This window comes from Theropithecus gelada, chromosome 5, assembly GCF_003255815.1.
Source record: "Theropithecus gelada isolate Dixy chromosome 5, Tgel_1.0, whole genome shotgun sequence".
In the NCBI taxonomy this organism is placed as follows: Eukaryota; Metazoa; Chordata; class Mammalia; order Primates; family Cercopithecidae; genus Theropithecus; species Theropithecus gelada.
Window position 1 is genome coordinate 69,035,185 of NC_037672.1, and position 17,921 is coordinate 69,053,105.

At 37.4% G+C, this 17,921-nt stretch overlaps 1 protein-coding gene across 4 annotated transcripts in view; it reads left to right on the top strand.

The window, feature by feature from the left end:
• ANKRD17 (ankyrin repeat domain 17) overlaps positions 1–17,721 on the top strand; it is a 183,961-nt gene extending 166,240 nt beyond the window's left edge. For all 4 annotated transcript variants that reach the window (XM_025384928.1, XM_025384929.1, XM_025384931.1 and 1 more), the window contains 6 exons: positions 124–1,757; positions 7,018–7,215; positions 13,597–13,845; positions 14,964–15,142; positions 15,393–15,557; positions 16,216–17,721. In XM_025384928.1, coding sequence (XP_025240713.1) covers positions 124–1,757; positions 7,018–7,215; positions 13,597–13,845; positions 14,964–15,142; positions 15,393–15,557; positions 16,216–16,275 — 2,485 coding nt within the window. In that variant the 3' untranslated portion in view covers positions 16,276–17,721. The remainder of the gene's footprint in view (positions 1–123; positions 1,758–7,017; positions 7,216–13,596; positions 13,846–14,963; positions 15,143–15,392; positions 15,558–16,215) is intronic.
• The last annotated feature ends 200 nt before the right edge of the window (positions 17,722–17,921 follow it).

Here is a 17,921-nt window from a genome sequence, read left to right on the forward strand (position 1 = left end):
TATGTGTGTATGTATGTACACACAAAACTGTGTGTGTGTTCGTGTACATACGTACATATTAAAAACGCTTTACATACTCAAAAGGAGGGACGATTCTACTTAATTTTTTTTCTCAATTTATAGGGGTGGCACTGAATCGACAAGACAAGCAACTCAATTGATTAATGCTTTGATCAAGGATCCAGACAAAGAAATTGATGAACTTATTCCAAAGAATCGTTTGAAAAGCTCCTCAGCAAATTCCAAAATAGGGTCATCAGCACCTACCACCACTGCTGCTAACACTTCCTTAATGGGAATTAAAATGACAACTGTAGCTCTGTCATCAACATCTCAAACTGCCACAGCACTCACTGTGCCTGCAATTTCTTCTGCATCCACTCACAAAACCATTAAGAACCCAGTGAATAATGTGAGGCCTGGTTTTCCAGTTTCTCTTCCATTAGCATATCCTCCTCCACAGTTTGCACATGCTTTGCTTGCTGCTCAGACTTTCCAGCAGATCCGTCCACCAAGGTTGCCCATGACCCACTTTGGAGGTACTTTTCCACCAGCTCAATCCACTTGGGGTCCTTTTCCTGTCAGGCCTTTGAGCCCTGCCAGAGCTACTAACTCGCCTAAGCCTCACATGGTGCCTCGCCATAGCAATCAGAATAGCAGTGGTTCTCAGGTGAATTCAGCAGGTTCTTTAACTTCAAGCCCAACAACTACAACCAGTTCATCAGCTTCAACGGTGCCTGGTACATCTACAAATGGCAGTCCAAGTTCACCTTCTGTCCGAAGGCAGCTTTTTGTCACAGTTGTGAAGACATCCAATGCCACCACAACAACAGTCACAACCACGGCAAGCAACAACAGCACTGCACCCACAAATGCCACATATCCTATGCCTACTGCCAAAGAACACTATCCAGTATCATCCCCATCTTCCCCATCACCACCAGCCCAGCCAGGAGGGGTTTCTAGAAACAGCCCTTTGGATTGTGGATCAGCATCTCCAAATAAAGTGGCATCTTCCTCCGAACAGGAAGCAGGTAGTCCACCAGTAGTAGAAACAACAAACACTAGACCTCCAAACAGCAGCAGTTCTTCTGGGAGTTCATCAGCTCATTCTAATCAGCAGCAACCTCCGGGATCTGTTTCTCAGGAACCAAGACCACCTCTTCAGCAGTCTCAGGTTCCTCCCCCGGAAGTTAGAATGACTGTTCCCCCTTTAGCAACAAGTTCTGCTCCAGTGGCGGTGCCTTCTACTGCCCCAGTGACTTACCCTATGCCTCAGACACAAATGGGATGCCCGCAGCCTACTCCTAAAATGGAAACCCCTGCTATTAGACCACCCGCTCATGGCACAACTGCCCCTCACAAGAATTCAGCTTCAGTGCAAAATTCATCTGTTGCAGTCCTCAGTGTCAATCACATTAAAAGACCTCACAGTGTTCCCTCTTCTGTCCAGCTACCTTCGACCTTAAGTACACAAAGTGCTTGTCAGAATTCAGTACATCCAGCAAATAAGCCTATTGCTCCCAATTTCAGTGCCCCCTTACCATTTGGGCCCTTTAGCACATTGTTTGAAAACAGCCCTACTTCTGCTCATGCCTTCTGGGGAGGATCTGTTGTTTCATCTCAGTCAACACCAGAATCTATGCTATCAGGAAAATCCTCATATTTGCCAAATTCAGATCCTTTACATCAGTCTGATACTTCCAAAGCTCCAGGTTTTAGACCACCATTACAGAGACCTGCTCCAAGTCCCTCAGGTGAGTTTATATTTTCTGATATTCTGCAGCTGTTCATGTGCACAAGTGATGTGAAAATTCTTGGTCATTTTCTAATGTTTTTACTCTCTGACTGGGCGATATAGACAAAGATTGTTGGCTTTAATTGACTCAGATGCTGTTGTTTGTGTTTAGTATGGTGTTATTTTTAAAAATCTTTTAAAAAGCTGCAATAGGTTTTTATTTAATTTTCCATAAATAAGCCTTCTGACCAGGCAGCGGGTTTTTTGTTTGTTTGTTTTTGAGACAGAGTCTCACTCTGTCACCCAGGCCGGAGTGCAGTGGCGTGATCTCAGCTCCTCGCAGCCTCTGCCTCCCAGATTCAGGTGATTCTCCTGCTGCAGCCTCCCGAGTAGCTGGGATTACAGACATGCACCACCACGCCTGGCTAATTTTTGTATTTTTACTGGAGATGGGGTTTCACCATGTTGGCCAAGCTGGTCTCAAACTCCCAACCTCGGGTGATCCACCCACCTCAGCCTCCCAAAATGCTGGGATTACAGGCGTGAGCTACAGCACCTGGCCTAGGTGTGTTTTTCTCTCTCAGAAGTCTCTTATGTTTTAATTTAATAAAGTACTGTCACCAAAAGTTTGCGTTTATTACAAATACAAAATAACAGATTTTAAAAATTGGGTTTTATTTCGCATTATCTTTTTTGTTTCTAAAATAATTTTTTAAATAGAGCTACACAGTCTCATATGGTAGCCAATAACCATGTGTACTTTTAAAATTTAAATTAATGAAAATTTTAAAAATAAAAAGTTAGCTTCTTAGGCTACCCATATTTCAACCACTTAAAAAACACTTGTGGCTAGTAGCTACCATATTGGACAGCAAAGATCTAGAACATTTCTATTATCGAAATTTCTATTGGGACAACACTGATATATGTAGAAGATATAAAGATCTCCTGATTGTAAGCTATTGCTTTTTTTAAAAAAACTTTTTACTTTGAAATATTTTTAGATTTGTAGAAGAGTTTTATAATTCCTCAGCTTCCCTTCATGTGACCATCTTACATATAACCATGATACATTTCCAAACTAAAAAAGTTAGTATTGTTATAGTACTACTAACTAAATTACAGATTTTAGGCAGATTTCACAAGTTTTTCCAGTAATATCCTTTTTCTATTATAGGATCTAATCCAGGATGCCAGTTTCCATTTAAAGCAATAATATTGGGTTTTAATGTAAGCATTTCAAGTAATTAAAGACAGTCCGTGTAAGAGATGGACACACTATAGTCTATGGGCCAAATTTGGCCTGTTGCCTGTTTTTACATTTCTTAAATGTTTAAAAAAAAAAATTTTTTAAGAGTAGGCTTGGCACGGTAGCTTGCACCTGTAATCCCAGCACTTTGGGAGGCTGAGGTGGGTCGATTGCTTAAGCCCAGGAGTTCCAGACCAGCCTGGGCTTAAGGGGAGACCCCATCTCTACAAAATACAAAAATTAGCTGGGCATGGTGGTGCACACCTGTAGTCCCAGCTACTTGGGGGGCTGAGGTGGAAGGATGACTTGAGCCCTAGAGGCAGAGGTTACAGTGAGCTGAGATCGCACCTCTGCACTCCAGCCTGGGTGGAGACCCTGTCTCAAAAAAAAAGAAATTAAAAAGACTAAACATGCAACATAAAATATGAAATTTTAATTTCAGTGTTTGTAGAGAAAGCTTTCCTGAAACACAGCAATGCCCATTCATTTGCATATTGTATAAGGATACTTTTATGCTACAATGACAGAATTGAGTAGTGGGGACAGAGACCATGTGACCTGCAAAGCCTAAAATATTTGGTATTTGGCTCTTGGTTGCCAACCCCTTATCTGTGTTATTGGAAATACGACATTCTGGGACAAAAATTTCCGAGTTTAATGGGAACTCAATGTTATTTTTACCTATTTCTGTAACATGTAAATAAAATTTAATAAACATGGTCAGTAAATATTTCTTTGCTGGAAGTCAACTGAAATATTTATGTGTACTATGAAAATTAATTTCTTTTATATTAAAACAATAGAATCAATATGATTAGATTTTAGATCATTGTATGCCAGTGCATAGGAAATGCTTTTAAGTTTGATTTTTATAGTAATTGGAATTTAATACTTTACCTTTCCAAAAATCTAGATGTGGAGTTCAGAAAGGTTAAAATTGAGATTTAGAGAACAAAAAAATTCCTATTGTTTGAAAAGGTATAGAAGAAAGACCTCTGTAAGAAAGGTGAGGTTTTTGGGGAGTATATAGTTGATTAGAGCCAAAATTAGCATTGAAGTTTAACTTACAAATCAATTACCTAATTCAGGTCATTTTGAGTTAAAGATACTCCTTTTATTACATATGAAGTATGTCCTTTGATTTTCTCCTAAACCTCTTTCAGATCCTAATTTTCACTTCTCTCTTCTTCTTCCTAATTCATTTTGTGTTCCACATTTTTCTTGCTTTGTTTAACTTTTCTTATGTAAATAATTTGATCATTTGTATTTTAGACTCAGATCTGGTTTTATAGTTTGTATTTTGAAAAGTTTTTTACGTCACATAGGATGTAAGGACAGAATAAACAGCATAGTAAATACTTGTGTATTTCCACATTTATTAATATATTCTCCGCTTGTTAACATCTTTTCAAACTGTCTCCCTCACTCCCCCATCCCTCCCTCTCCCCTTTTCCTTCCTCCCTCCTCTTTTTTTCCTCTCTTTTGCTGCTTCCTTTTCTTTCTACCCCCTCTCTTGTCTTGTCTTACCTATCTCTCCCCTTCTTCATCCTTCTTTCCTTCTTTTCCCCTTTTCTATCCTATCTCTATTTTCTTTTCCTCTCCATCTTTTGTCAAATCATGAGAAGATAACTTTCAAACATGATACTTTACCCCTAAATACTTTAATATGTGTCTTCACAATGTTTGCTTTCACAGCTCTGCCACTATTACTACACCCAATAAAATGAGAATGAATTTGATAACACCGAACATAAAATGCCATTTTTCCAAATATATTATTTCTGCCTGCGTGTGTCTCTTTTCCTTGCCTTTTGATCCAAGACTTAGTCGATTCACACATTACTTTTGGCTGTTATGTGTCTTTGGTCTCCCTCCATCTAAAGCATTCTACTGCCTTCCTCTGCAATTCTTGACATTGACTTCTTTGGCAAGTTTAATTCAGTGATTATGTCAATCCGTGATTAGATTCAGATCGAACATTTCAGCAAGGAGCATCATATAGGTGATGGGGTCACCTATATGAACCTCACACTGCATTTTATCAATGACAGATTAGCTAGATATGGTGGCTCACACTTGTAATCCCAACACTTTGGGAGACTGAGGCAAGAGGCTCATTTGAGGCCAGAAGTTTAAGACCAGCCTGGGCAGCATAGTGAGACCTTGTCTCAACAAAAATAAATTAAAAAGCTGAGTGTGGTGGCATGTACCTGTAATCCCAGCTACTTGGGAGGCTGAGGCAGGAGGATCACTTGAGCCCAGTAGATGGAGGCTGTGGTGAGCCAAGGGCAACAGAGCAATCTCCTGTCTCCTTAAAACAAAGAAAAAATGACAAATTGTTCCAGTATTGGCTGTGGAAAGCATGGCCATGTGGTTAATATGTAATAATTATCAGATCTCTTCATTGTAGAATTGTATCTACAGCCCGTTTTTGCTCTGTAGTTTTATACAACTCTTTGGTCCTTAAACCTATCGTTTTTGCCCTGTAGTTTTATACAACTCTTTGGTCCTTAAACCTATTTAAAATCATATATATATTTTATATATATATATAATATATTTTTATTTATTTATTTATTTATTTTTTGAGATGGAGTCTCACTCTCACGCCCAGGCTGGAGTGCAGTGGCACAATCTAGGCTCATTGCAACCTCTGCCTCCCAAGTTCAAGCATAAAATCCAATATTGACATGTATTCTATAAAAGCTAATAAAAGGTAAAACAAAAATACAGCTAGGTGTAATGACACACACCTGTAGTCCCAGATAGGAGGCTGAGGCAAGAGGGTTGCTTGAGCCCAAGAGTTTGAGGCTACTGTGAGCTATGATCACGCCACTGCATTCCACCCTGAGCAACAGAGAAAGCTGTCTCCTAAGTTTGAAAAAAAAAAAAAAAAATCATTGACAATTATTTTCTTTCTTTTTTTCTGTAGTTTTAACCCATTAGACTAAAATCAGGTAGGTTACTTGTGTAAATAGTTTAGTGTGTAAACATTTGTAATACTTTTTTAATAAACATATTTCAAAAACAAATGTGTATCTGTAAGAGAGAAAAAGAGGAGGAAGAGTAAATGTTTTATCTTTATCCCTAAAAATAAACATTTTTTTTAAAAAAGTTATCTAAAGATCCCTAAAGATAAACATTTATTCTTGCTCCTCTTTTTCTCTCTCACAAATACACATACATTCATTTTTGAAATAGAAACATCTGGAAGTTTCACTTTCTGTTTAATATATGGTTTTTGGTTTCGGTTTTTTAAAATAAGTTTGCATTAATTTTGCGATCCATAAAGGCAACAAAAGTCCACTTTGACAAAAAGCCCATGTAAAGGAAAACTAATTGATCCTTTTTAACTAAAACATTAATGCCCACTAGTGCTGAAAGTACTACAATCAAGAATTAAATTTGTTCCCAGTAAATTATAATTTGAATTTTAGAGTATAATGTGATCATTGTTTATTTTATAATTATCTACATAGTTTTAGTTTTTTGTGCGTGTGAGACGGGGTCTCACTCTGTCACTCAGGCTGGCATGCAGTGGCACCATCACAGCTCATTGCAGCCTTAACCTCCTGGGCTCAAGCAATCCTCCCACCTCAGCCTCCCAAGTAACTGGAACTACAAACATGCACCACCAAACTTGGCTAATTTTTTTTTTTTTAATTTTTTGTACAGACAGTCTCATAATGTTGCGCATCCTGGTCTTGAACTCTGGGCTCAAACAGTCCTCTCACTTTGGCCTCCCAAAGTGTTGAGATTACAGGCATGAACCACCACAACCAGCCAGGAACTTTTTTTTTTTTTTTTTTTTTGAGGTGATGTTTTGATTGACATGTTGCCCAGACCAGTCTTGAACGCCTGGCCTTAAGCAGTCCTCCTACCTTGGCCTCCCAACTGCTGGGATTACAGGTGTATTTTTTTAATTATCTAAAATAGTTTTGAATGTATTTAGGGCCTTTTAGAATTTTAAGGTGTGTCTATTTCTTGCAGGGGTAACTATTATAAATTATGATGACCTTCTACATTATAGGTATTGTCAATATGGACCCGCCATATGGTTCTGTAACACCTTCTTCAACACATTTGGGAAACTTTGCTTCAAACCTTTCAGGAGGTCAGATGTACGGACCTGGGGCACCCCTTGGAGGAGCACCCGCAGCTGCTAACTTTAACAGACAACATTTTTCCCCGCTTAGTTTGTTGACTCCGTGTTCATCAGCATCAAATGGTAAGTTTTATACACCGTAATTCCATAAGAATCTGCATATGTTAGAAAAACAGCAGGTTTCAAACTTCATCATAATTTTAATACCATAAAAATGTAATTTGTACTCTTGGAAGTCTGGAATTTCAAAAAAATTTCTAGGTATTTAAATGATTGGAATCAACCTAGGTTCTATCAAACTTAAAATACTGAAGTTGTTCTAAGAGGGATTTTTATTATTTTTCATGTTTATTAGAGACAGGGCCTCACTGTGTTGCCCTGGCTGGTTTCATCAAACTTTTGGGCTGAAGCAATCCTTCTGCCTTCCAAAGTGCTGGAATTACAGGTGTGAACCACCACGCCTGTCCTGAGGGATCATTTTCTGAGGGAAAAAAATTAATCCTTGTACCTCTTATTAATTTATGTTTACTTTTGGTTTTGAGAATACAGCTACCAAAGAGAAAGATTTCTACCCTTAAGTGAAAATTATATCCTTTTATTCCACCTTTAAATCTCATCTAGGCTGGGCACAGTGGCATACACCTGTAATCCTAGCACTTTGGTAGGCCGAGGCGGGTAGATCACCTGAGGTCAGGAGTTTGAGACCAGCTTGGCCTGCATGGCAAAACCCGGCCTCTACTAAAAATACAAAAATTAGCCAGGCATTGTGGTGTGTACCTGTGATCCCAGCTACTTGGGAGGCTGAGGCAGGAGAATCACTTGAACCCAGGAAGCGGAGGTTGCAATGAGCCAAGATCATGCCACTGCACTCCAGCCTGAGCAACAGAGCAAGACTCCGTCTCAAAAAAAAGAGAAAAACAATCTCAATCTCATCTGCATTAACAACACAACTGATTTCACATTATCACATGTGTTTTTTAACTACAGGCAGACTTTTGAAGCAGGGATTAGATTTTCTTTTCTTTTTTTTTTTTTTAATTTGAGATGGAGTCTCGCTCTGTCACCCAGGCTGGAGTACAATGGCTCAAGTGATTCTCTCGCCTCAGCCTCCCAAGTAAATGGGACTACAGGCGTGTGCTACCACACCTGGCTAATTTTTGTATTTTTAGTAGAGACGGGGTTTCACTATGTTGGCCAGACTGGTCTTGAACTCCTGACCTCGTGATCTGCCCACCTCAGCCTCCCAAAGTGCTGGCATTACAGGCGTGAGCCACCGCGCCTAGATTTTCAAACTAATGAAGATCAGTCAGCTAGAGGGAATTCAACTCAAATTAAGAGAATTCTGTAGTAAGGTTGGATATGTTTGTTTTTGAGGTAAAGATGTGAAATTGCTCATCTCTTAAGGAAATTATAATAAGACTCCATTTTGTTTTGTTTTGGTTTTTTTTTTGACTATCAGATTTCTTCTAATTAGCAATACTAGAATAGGTGAGTTAACCTAATTAACTTAATGAAAGAGTAAAAAGTTGTAATTATTTTAGAGATACATGTCAAAGTACATTGCCAGTTAAAGCATGAGGTAAATTGTAGCCTGCAGTGAATTTCTATATTCATAGTTTTTCTTGGGTTTGTCAAATAGTGGCAGTCATATAGAATATTAATTATCCTTGCACAGCTCCCAAAGTGCTGGAATTACAGGCGTGTACTACTGCATCACCCAGGTTAGGTTTTTTAATACATGCTTTTGAATATAGTGCTATATTGTAGATACAGAGTATCGTTGAGGGCATTACAATTGCTTTTATTATTGCCACATTCCAGTAACTATTTTGTTATAAAAAATTTCAGACCCGTAGAAAAGGTGTAAAGAATAGTACAAGGAATATCCATATTTCCTTCACCTAAATTTCCCAATTATTTTGTTATATTTATTTTCTCTCTCTGCTGTTTTGCTGAACCATTTGTAAATAAGGTGCAGATAAGACACTTCAGACCTAAAAACATGCATCACTTGAGAATAAGGATATTTTGTTATGCAACCATAATACCATTATCAAATACCTAATAGGTTAACATGAATTCAGTAAGAATTAATCAGTGCATATTCAGATATCTTCAATTATTCCAAAACATTTTTTATAGATGTTTCTTTCTTGAACCAGGAACCACCACTCAAGGCTCACATATTGCATTTGGTTATGTCTCTCAGATTTTGTAATTAATAATTTTAAACTTTCAAGAATACCACAAGGATCCCTTGTATATTTTTCCCAGATTCACCAATTAAACTACATTACTTCCTTTCCTCCTCATATATTCCTCTGTGTGTAATATTATTTTATTCCTGAACTACTTTAGAGTTAGTTGTAGACGTCAAGCCCTTTTGCCCTTAAATAACTTAGTTTCCTAAATATAAGAATGTTCCCTTCGACAACTATGATGCAGTGTTTAAATTCAGCAAACTTTACATTTTATAATATTATTATCTAATATATGGTCCATATTTACATTTCATCATTTATCTCAATAACTTTATTATTTTCTATCATCCAAGATTCCAATTAGGATTGCAAGTTACATTTAATTCCCATATTTCTTTAGTCTCAAATAATCTAGAACTATTCTCTGAGCCTTTCTTTAACTTTCAAAGAAAGATTCATTTTATGAAGACTACAGGCTAGTTGTTTGCTAGAATGCCTTTTATTTTTATTTCCTACTATTTCTTCCTGATTAAATTCAGGGTATGTTTAATAAACACTGAACTAAACTGTGAGAAATGTGCAGTGTAATTTTACTGTAGGAGCACTTTTTGTTCTTCTCCTGCACTTTTTGTTCTTCTCCTTTCTTTTCTTTTCATGTAATTTTACTGTAGAAGCACTTTTTGTTCTCTCCTCTCTCCTCTCCTCCTCTTCTCACGAAGTCTCTCTCTGTCACCCAGGCTGGAATGCAGCAGTGTGTGACCGTAGCTCACTGCAGCCTCAATCAAACTCCTAGGCTCAAGGAGTCCTCTCGCCTCAGCCTCTCAAGTAGCTGGGACTACGGGCACTTACCATAGCACCCAGCTAATGTTTTTATTTTATTTTTATGTTTTTATTTTTTGTAAGATGAGGTCTTACCATGTTGCCCAGACTGGCCTTGAACTCCTGGTCTCCAGAGATCCTCCCACTTTTGCCTCCCAAAATGCAGAGATGCTGAGATTACAGATGTGAGCCACCACCTTGGCCCGTCATTTTTTTTTTTTTTTTAAGACAAGGTATCTCTCTGTTGCCCAGGCTGGAATGCAGTGGCACAATCTTGGCTCACTGTAACCTCCACCTCCTAGGCTCAAGCAATCTTCCTGCCTCAGCTTCTCGAAGCTGGGACTACAGGTGTGCACCACCATGCTTGGCTAATTTTTTAATTTTTTTTTGTAGAGATGGGGTTTTACCGTGTTGCCCAGGCTGATCTCAAACTCCTCGCCTCAAGTGATCTGCCCTCCTGGGCCTCCCAAAGTGTTGGGATTACAGGTGTAGGCCACCACACCCAGTGGCCCCACTTTTTGAATTTGTAAATCACATTGCTCTTTCAAGTTTAACTCAGGACTCTGTTATCATTTCTAAACTGTGGTGAATTTACCACGATGTCAATGAAACTTAAATCCTTAGGCCACCTCATTTTATGGGCTACTTCCAAGTGCTGTACGTGATTTTTTTATTTGCAATTTTGCATTCTTCTAAAAAAGATTCCCAAAATCGTGTAAGCTTAAGGCCCCACAAAACCTAGATCTGCCGCATCCTCTGAAACCTATTTATCTAATATATAAGCTGATGTTTTTAAATAACATGGCTCTGAATTAAATTTTGCTTTTTTGTCTAATTGAAGTAATTATAGTAATTACAGATGTGAAAATTATTTTAGTTAGGTTCTTTTCATGGAAAGGAATATAGGCCCATCCCGGGAATTTCAGGGAAAGCGATGTTTATATAAGGCTATACAGAACCATTTTCCAAACCGTCCAGGACTTAGGGATAGCTATTCTCTCTCTCTCTCAGAGGATTTGTGGTCTCTCACTCATGGTCTGTTTCTTGTCAGTTTCTTGCTTTCTGCTCTCCTTACACCTAAACTTCTTCATAATCTTATCTTGTATATGCACATCAGTGGGTCAACTTCATAATTAATTAAACCAGTTAACCCTTTAATTCCCCATTCTTTGATGAGGAATGTGATTGGCTCAGCTTATATGTTCAAGTCAGGCCATTTCGGTCATGTTACTGACTTGCCTAAAATGGATCATTCTTGGATGGGTGCCTATCCTTAATCCAATAGTTGTGCAGAGAGGGAGCAGAAAACAGAGTCATCTGATAAAAACTATGACTAGAAGGGTGGCAGAATCTGTGCAGAGAGTAAACTTCTTAAATGGCGCAGGTCAGCAGGCAAGCCTACTAATTCTGTTTATTAAAATAGAATGTGTAGGAGGCTGAGGTGGGAGGATGGCTTGAGGCCAGGAGTTTGAGGCTGCAGTGCACTGTGATTGTGCCTGTGAATAGCCATTGTACTCCAGTGTGGGCACCATAGTGAGACCATCTCGTAAAAAACAAAACAATGTGGAAAGTTGTTGTTATTTTGCTCTACTTTGGTTCTAGAAGGATACAGGAAATGAAAGGCAAACTAGAGTGAACACAGAGGTTAGGGTAGGCTCCCAGGGATGAATCGAGGGGAAAGCAGGATTCATTTGTTTATCTTTCTTTCCTTCCTGCCTGCCTTGACTATGTCTTGGTGTTAGTTGTTCTGGGTTGATTTTTCATAGAGGTTTAAGTGTGGCCTTTCAATATGTAGTTTTTTAAAAAACAAGCTTTTGTTATTTATCTTTGTGTTTACAAGTCTGTGTATTCCTTGTAGTTTTTGTCTGTTTTCTACTACATGTATAATTGCAGAATTTGTGGTTTTATTTGCTATTTAGCTGAAATATTCTTTTACTTCTAACACTTTCCTGAGTTTTGTCATATTGTTTCCGTTTTACTAATTCTGAATTAAGCTGTTCCTTCATCTCATTTTCTTTCTTTTAGTTCATTTTTGAATTTTAGGTTATAGCTTTTTTTCTGGAGTGATTTTATTGTCAACAGGAATGCTATAGGTCTTTCTCTTTTATCTTACATAATAGGCTTATTTGGAATTCAACTGCAGTTCTGTTGAATCTGCAGGTAACAGTCTTGATTTTTTAAGCTTCAGACTCCTTTATTATTTATACCATTTTAATTTAAATGTGCTTTAATATTTAACCTTTTTTTTTTTTTTTTTGAGACAGAGTCTTGCTCTGTCACCCAGGCTGAAGTGCAGTGACATGATCTTAGCTCACTGCATCTTCCACCTCCCGGGTTCAAGTGATTCTTCTGCCTCAGCCTCCCAAGTAGCTGGGACTACAGGCACATGCCACCACACCCGGCTAATTTTTGTATTTTTAGTAGAGATGGGGTATCACCATATTGGCCAGGCTGGTCTCGAACTCGGGATCCCATGATCCGCCCACCTTGGCCTCCCAAAGTGCTGTGATTACAGACATGAGCCACTGCGCCCGGCCAGTATTTAAGCTTTTCATAAAAAATATAATTTTGATTATTTTTGTTTTTCTCAATAATGTATAGAGATTGAATCACTAATGAATATTCTCAAATTAAGAAATCCACCTTGTTTGCATAAGTAAAAAAGATTCTCATTACCAAAAGTGTGTTCTATGAAGTACTCACAAGATAAAATAAAACGGATTTAGGCAATGATCTTTTTATTGGTATTTTATCAGCATATATAATGTTCTATAAAGTTCTAATTTGAAGAAACTTTTTTTTTTAATTGGGCATGGTGGCTTATGCCAGTAGTCCCAACTGTTCAGGAGGTTGGGGTGGGAGGATCGCTTGAGCCCATGAGTTTGAGCTTACAGTGAGTTATGATGGTGCCTCTGCATTCTAGCCTGAACAACAGAGCAAGACTCTGTCTCTAAAAATAAATAAATAAATAAATAATGAATAAATAACAAAGAAACGTATTTCTCTTTCTTAAGCTAGGTTTTCCAAATTTATTAGATAGCTGAATCTCTTTGTTTTTTTCATCATAACACAAAGAGCAAGTGTTCCCAAGGAATACAGTTTGGAGATTGCCACTACAGGCAGTGATTCTTACCCATCTCCATTCTGTTGTTGTTGGTTTGTTTTTTAATTTAAACGTCTTACTGCTCTACTGCTACATGTAATTAATGTCAAGGGTTAATTTATTTGAATATTATTTAGTTTAATGGTAGTTGAACACTTTGTAGTTGAACACTTTGCAGCATGCAGCATTGACATCATATTCTACCTTGAAGTCATGGAACTTTAGCCAAATTTTAATATGCATAATTTTTATTTAAGTATTATTTTTACATTTTGTTTTTCTGAGTGTATTTAAAACATCTCCTGAATTTAAGATTTGATTTCATAAAATTACATGTTCTATAGATGACCTGTATTTTATTTCAAAATGTCTCTTCTCTAGATTCTTCTGCACAGTCAGTATCCTCGGGAGTTCGTGCACCATCTCCTGCCCCATCGTCAGTACCGTTAGGGTCAGAAAAGCCCAGCAATGTGTCTCAGGACAGGAAAGTTCCAGTCCCTATTGGGACTGAACGTTCTGCACGTATCAGGCAAACTGGAACGTCAGCTCCATCTGTTATTGGGAGCAATTTGTCTACATCAGTAGGGCATAGTGGCATCTGGTCCTTTGAAGGGATTGGTGGCAATCAAGGTAGGATATTCTATCCTGCTCTCTAGAAATTAACTTTATGCATTTAACTATAATGTAAACAGTATTTAACTTTCATAGTCATTTTTTTTTTTCTTTTTTTGAGATGGAGTTTCACTCTTGTTGCTCAGACTGGCGTGCAATGGGGCGATCTTGGCTCACTGCAACTTCCGCCTCCCCGGTTCAAGTGATTCTCCTGCCTCAGCCTCCCAAGTAGCTGGGATTACAGGCATGCACCACCATGCCTGGCTGATTTTTTTTTTTTTTTTTTTTTTGAGACGGAGTCTCACTCTGTAGCCCAGACTGGACTGCAGCGGCGTGATCTCGGCTCACTGCAAGCTCCACCTCCTGGGTTCACACAATTCTGCCTCAGCCTCCCGAGTATCTGGGACTACAGGCACCCACCACCACGCCCGCCTAAGTGTTTTGTATTTTTAGTAAAGATGGGGTTTCACCATGTTAGCCAGGATGGTCATGATCTCCTGATGTCATGATCCTCTCGCCTCGGCCTCCCAAAGTGCTGGGATTACAGGCGTGAGCCACTGCACCTGGCCTGTATTTTTAGTAGAGACAGGGTTTCACCATGTTGGTCAGGCTACTATCAAACTCCTGACTTCAAGTGACTCACCCACCTCAGCCTCCCAAAGTGCTGGCATTACAGGCATGAACCACCACGCCCAGCATCATAGTCATTTCTAAAAGATCTGTATTCCTATTTTTTTTGTTGTTGTGAATATTTAATCACTTGTTTAAGAGCTCTGTCCCCCATGTGACCTTTCTCATTACATTTATTTATTACTGCTTTGTGAAAATACCTAATGCAAGCATGTTCTTTTCTTCCTTTCATCATATTAAGGACATATTAATATTTCCTTTCAGTCCCTTTAGGTTGTACTTCGGTTTTTTTCTTTTGTTTTGTAACACCAAGTTTTTAGATTATTTCATTAAGCTATTATGTCACTACGTACAAATCATAGAAATATTGCTGTAAATATATAAAAGTAGGTTATTATATTGAAATAATTTACGGTTCAATGTGGAAAATATTAGAAAAACAGAAAATATTTTATTTTGATTTTAAATATTACCTATTTTTGTTTTGCCTCTTTGTTTGCCCTCAGACAAAGTAGACTGGTGTAACCCTGGGATGGGAAATCCTATGATCCACAGACCGATGTCTGACCCAGGAGTATTTTCACAACATCAGGCAATGGAGCGAGAGAGTACAGGAATTGTAACTCCTTCTGGTACATTCCATCAGCATGTTCCTGCAGGCTACATGGACTTTCCTAAAGTTGGGGTAAAGTCCTGATTTTGTCCTAGTTATTTAAGGGAGGATTTTCTGAGAAAATATTTTGAATATAGTAGGCATATGTATAATCTAATGTTAAAATAAATTATATAATGGGTAATAATTTTTAGATTTCTTAGATAAGTTACACATTGCCAGGATGAGGTGAAGTTTAAAATATCAATTTTAAGGCTATTGATTATATTGGGAAGAATGAACAATGACTTGGATGTTAATGTGTGTGTTTTCCTTTTTTAAGGGTATGCCTTTTTCTGTGTATGGGAATGCAATGATTCCTCCAGTAGCACCTATCCCTGATGGTGCTGGAGGACCCATATTCAATGGCCCTCATGCTGCAGACCCTTCTTGGAACTCACTGATAAAGATGGTTTCCAGCTCCACGGAAAATAATGGCCCTCAAACGGTAAGGCTGATCATTGAGTGAACAAACATTTATTTTGTGCTTAAGAAATGCAAAGACAAATAGGATTCAGGTAACTCATAATAGCAAGAAAGTCTGATGAATATGGGCAGTTGAGGAAATTAAAGGAAATTTAATATAGCTGCAGTACAGCAGAGGGCTGTGGGAAATGGTACCAAAGGCAGGTTTGGGGCTAAAATTATGAAAGGTATTGTATATTCTACTGGGTAGCAGGTAATAAATGAAAGATTTTAAGTTGCAAAGTGACTATCATATGATTTTATATGTTAAAGTTTACTAGTTATGTGAAAAGAACCATCTAGAGGGTATTTATTAAAGGTGCTATAAATAACTCTGAGAATTCACATAAATGGTTGTATATTTTAGCTTAGTGCATGTTTAATATCTTTGATTTATTTTTTTTCCACAACCGTGAATCTGTAAATGCTCAGGTAATGATTTTTTTTTAAAGGTTGTAAATCAGATTCTGTTTGAGGGATAGGAGGTAGGAAAATAATAGAAAAAAGGTTTTATCATTTTTTTCCCATTAGTTCCTAGTATATTGCAAATTGAAGAGTACCTCCTTAGGTTTTAAAAGTTTTATTTTAATAAAATATATGCTAGATATATATTTTGTAAAATGCATGCTCTATATTCATAGGTGTGGACTGGACCCTGGGCACCTCACATGAACAGTGTGCATATGAACCAGCTTGGCTGATGAGGATCAGCTTGTTAGCCTGCAGATTCCTTTTCATTTGGAGGAAATCACAAGTGGCCGAAAACAAAAATTATGCTCCCAAATCATTCTACTGATGTGCTTGACTGAAGTGTGTAGGCTTTTTGCAGAAGATCTTACTAACTGACCTATTTTCTGTGAACATTTGTGACTGCCCATTCCCCATCATCATCCGTTTTACCTTAGTTAGCATTTTTCTTATCATTTTTCTTTTTTTCTTTCCCTCTTCCCCTTCGGACATAACTTTCTGTTGAAGCTGTTCTTTGGCTGGTTGGTTTTAGTACTGTAAACTGCTTCTGAGCAAACACGGAAATTTAGCAAAATTATGTAAACTTGATCCTGAAGTTTTAGAATGGCAAATAAATGTACAATTGTTTACATAACAGAAAAGGCTAAGCAGAAAGTAAATTTCAATATGTCAGTATAGAGGCTCTACTTTATGTAGACTTAAATTAATGTGAGATATGTACCTTCATATTCAGAAATCTGGATGTTTCCTTCATACATTAAACTATTAATAAGCATAACTTTTCTACTTGTGTAATTTAAGTATAAAGTAAAATAATGGGCATTATCATTGGATGTTTCCCCACATTGGCTTTTGAAATACCCATCTTGCTTTCTTTTTGGTTTATTTGTAGCAAGGCACATATAGAAGAAGAAATTTCTGGCTTTTCCATGTTGTTTTATTACCTTTTCTCACTTTTAAAACTAATACACACTTATCTCGTCATTCTTTTTTCTCTCCTTACCTTTACCACTAATACCAGTAAAATTATCTTGCTGATAGTGAAAAAGTTCTGTCAAGATTTTCACTGTAATGGCTGCTACCGAGATGGACCATCTTCATCATCACCAGTGGTTTCTTCTAATTATAAAATGTTTAAACTTTCTGAGAATTTAAAAAGCCACCACTGTTCCCAGTCAGCATATACAAGCTCTTAATATTCTGTTTATTAAACAATTCAATGTACTATTTTATATTGGATGATATTGATTCTTAACATTGGCTTTTCAGTCATCAACAGTCAACATAAAAATTTCAATTTGCAGTAATTTAGTGGAAAATATCTTATTTCTTTTTTCAATTTTAAAGGCTTCCTGCTTTTTTACACTTGTATATTATAAGTGAAAAGGATCAACAGTTAATTTGAGCCAAGTAATAAAAGAAATTTTGCATTTGTCACAAAGACAATTTATGGTAGATACATAAATACACAGATTACAATATAAAGTCTCCATTTAACCTGTTTATATAAGATACAGGGCCACACTAAACTACTCAGTGGGATTTATATATTCCATCCACTTGAAACAATAAACAGTAATGTATCCAAGAAGATTATGTGTCCTACCCTGTCTCATGGAAAAATTAATTATATGGTTGAAATGTAAAAGAAAGTAAGCATAAAAATCAAGTAATGTATATATCAGTTTGTCTTTTTTTTTAATTAGATATAAAATTTCACACTGGTAAAGCATAAACACTAACTAAAATTCATATAAATCACCCAGAGTTGATGATACTAATATGGTTCCTTGGTTGTCAAGTAAATCAAATGATTTCTTTAGTCTGAGTAAAGAGTAAAGCCTGAGTAAAGAGTAGAAAGATGACTTCTCAAACATAT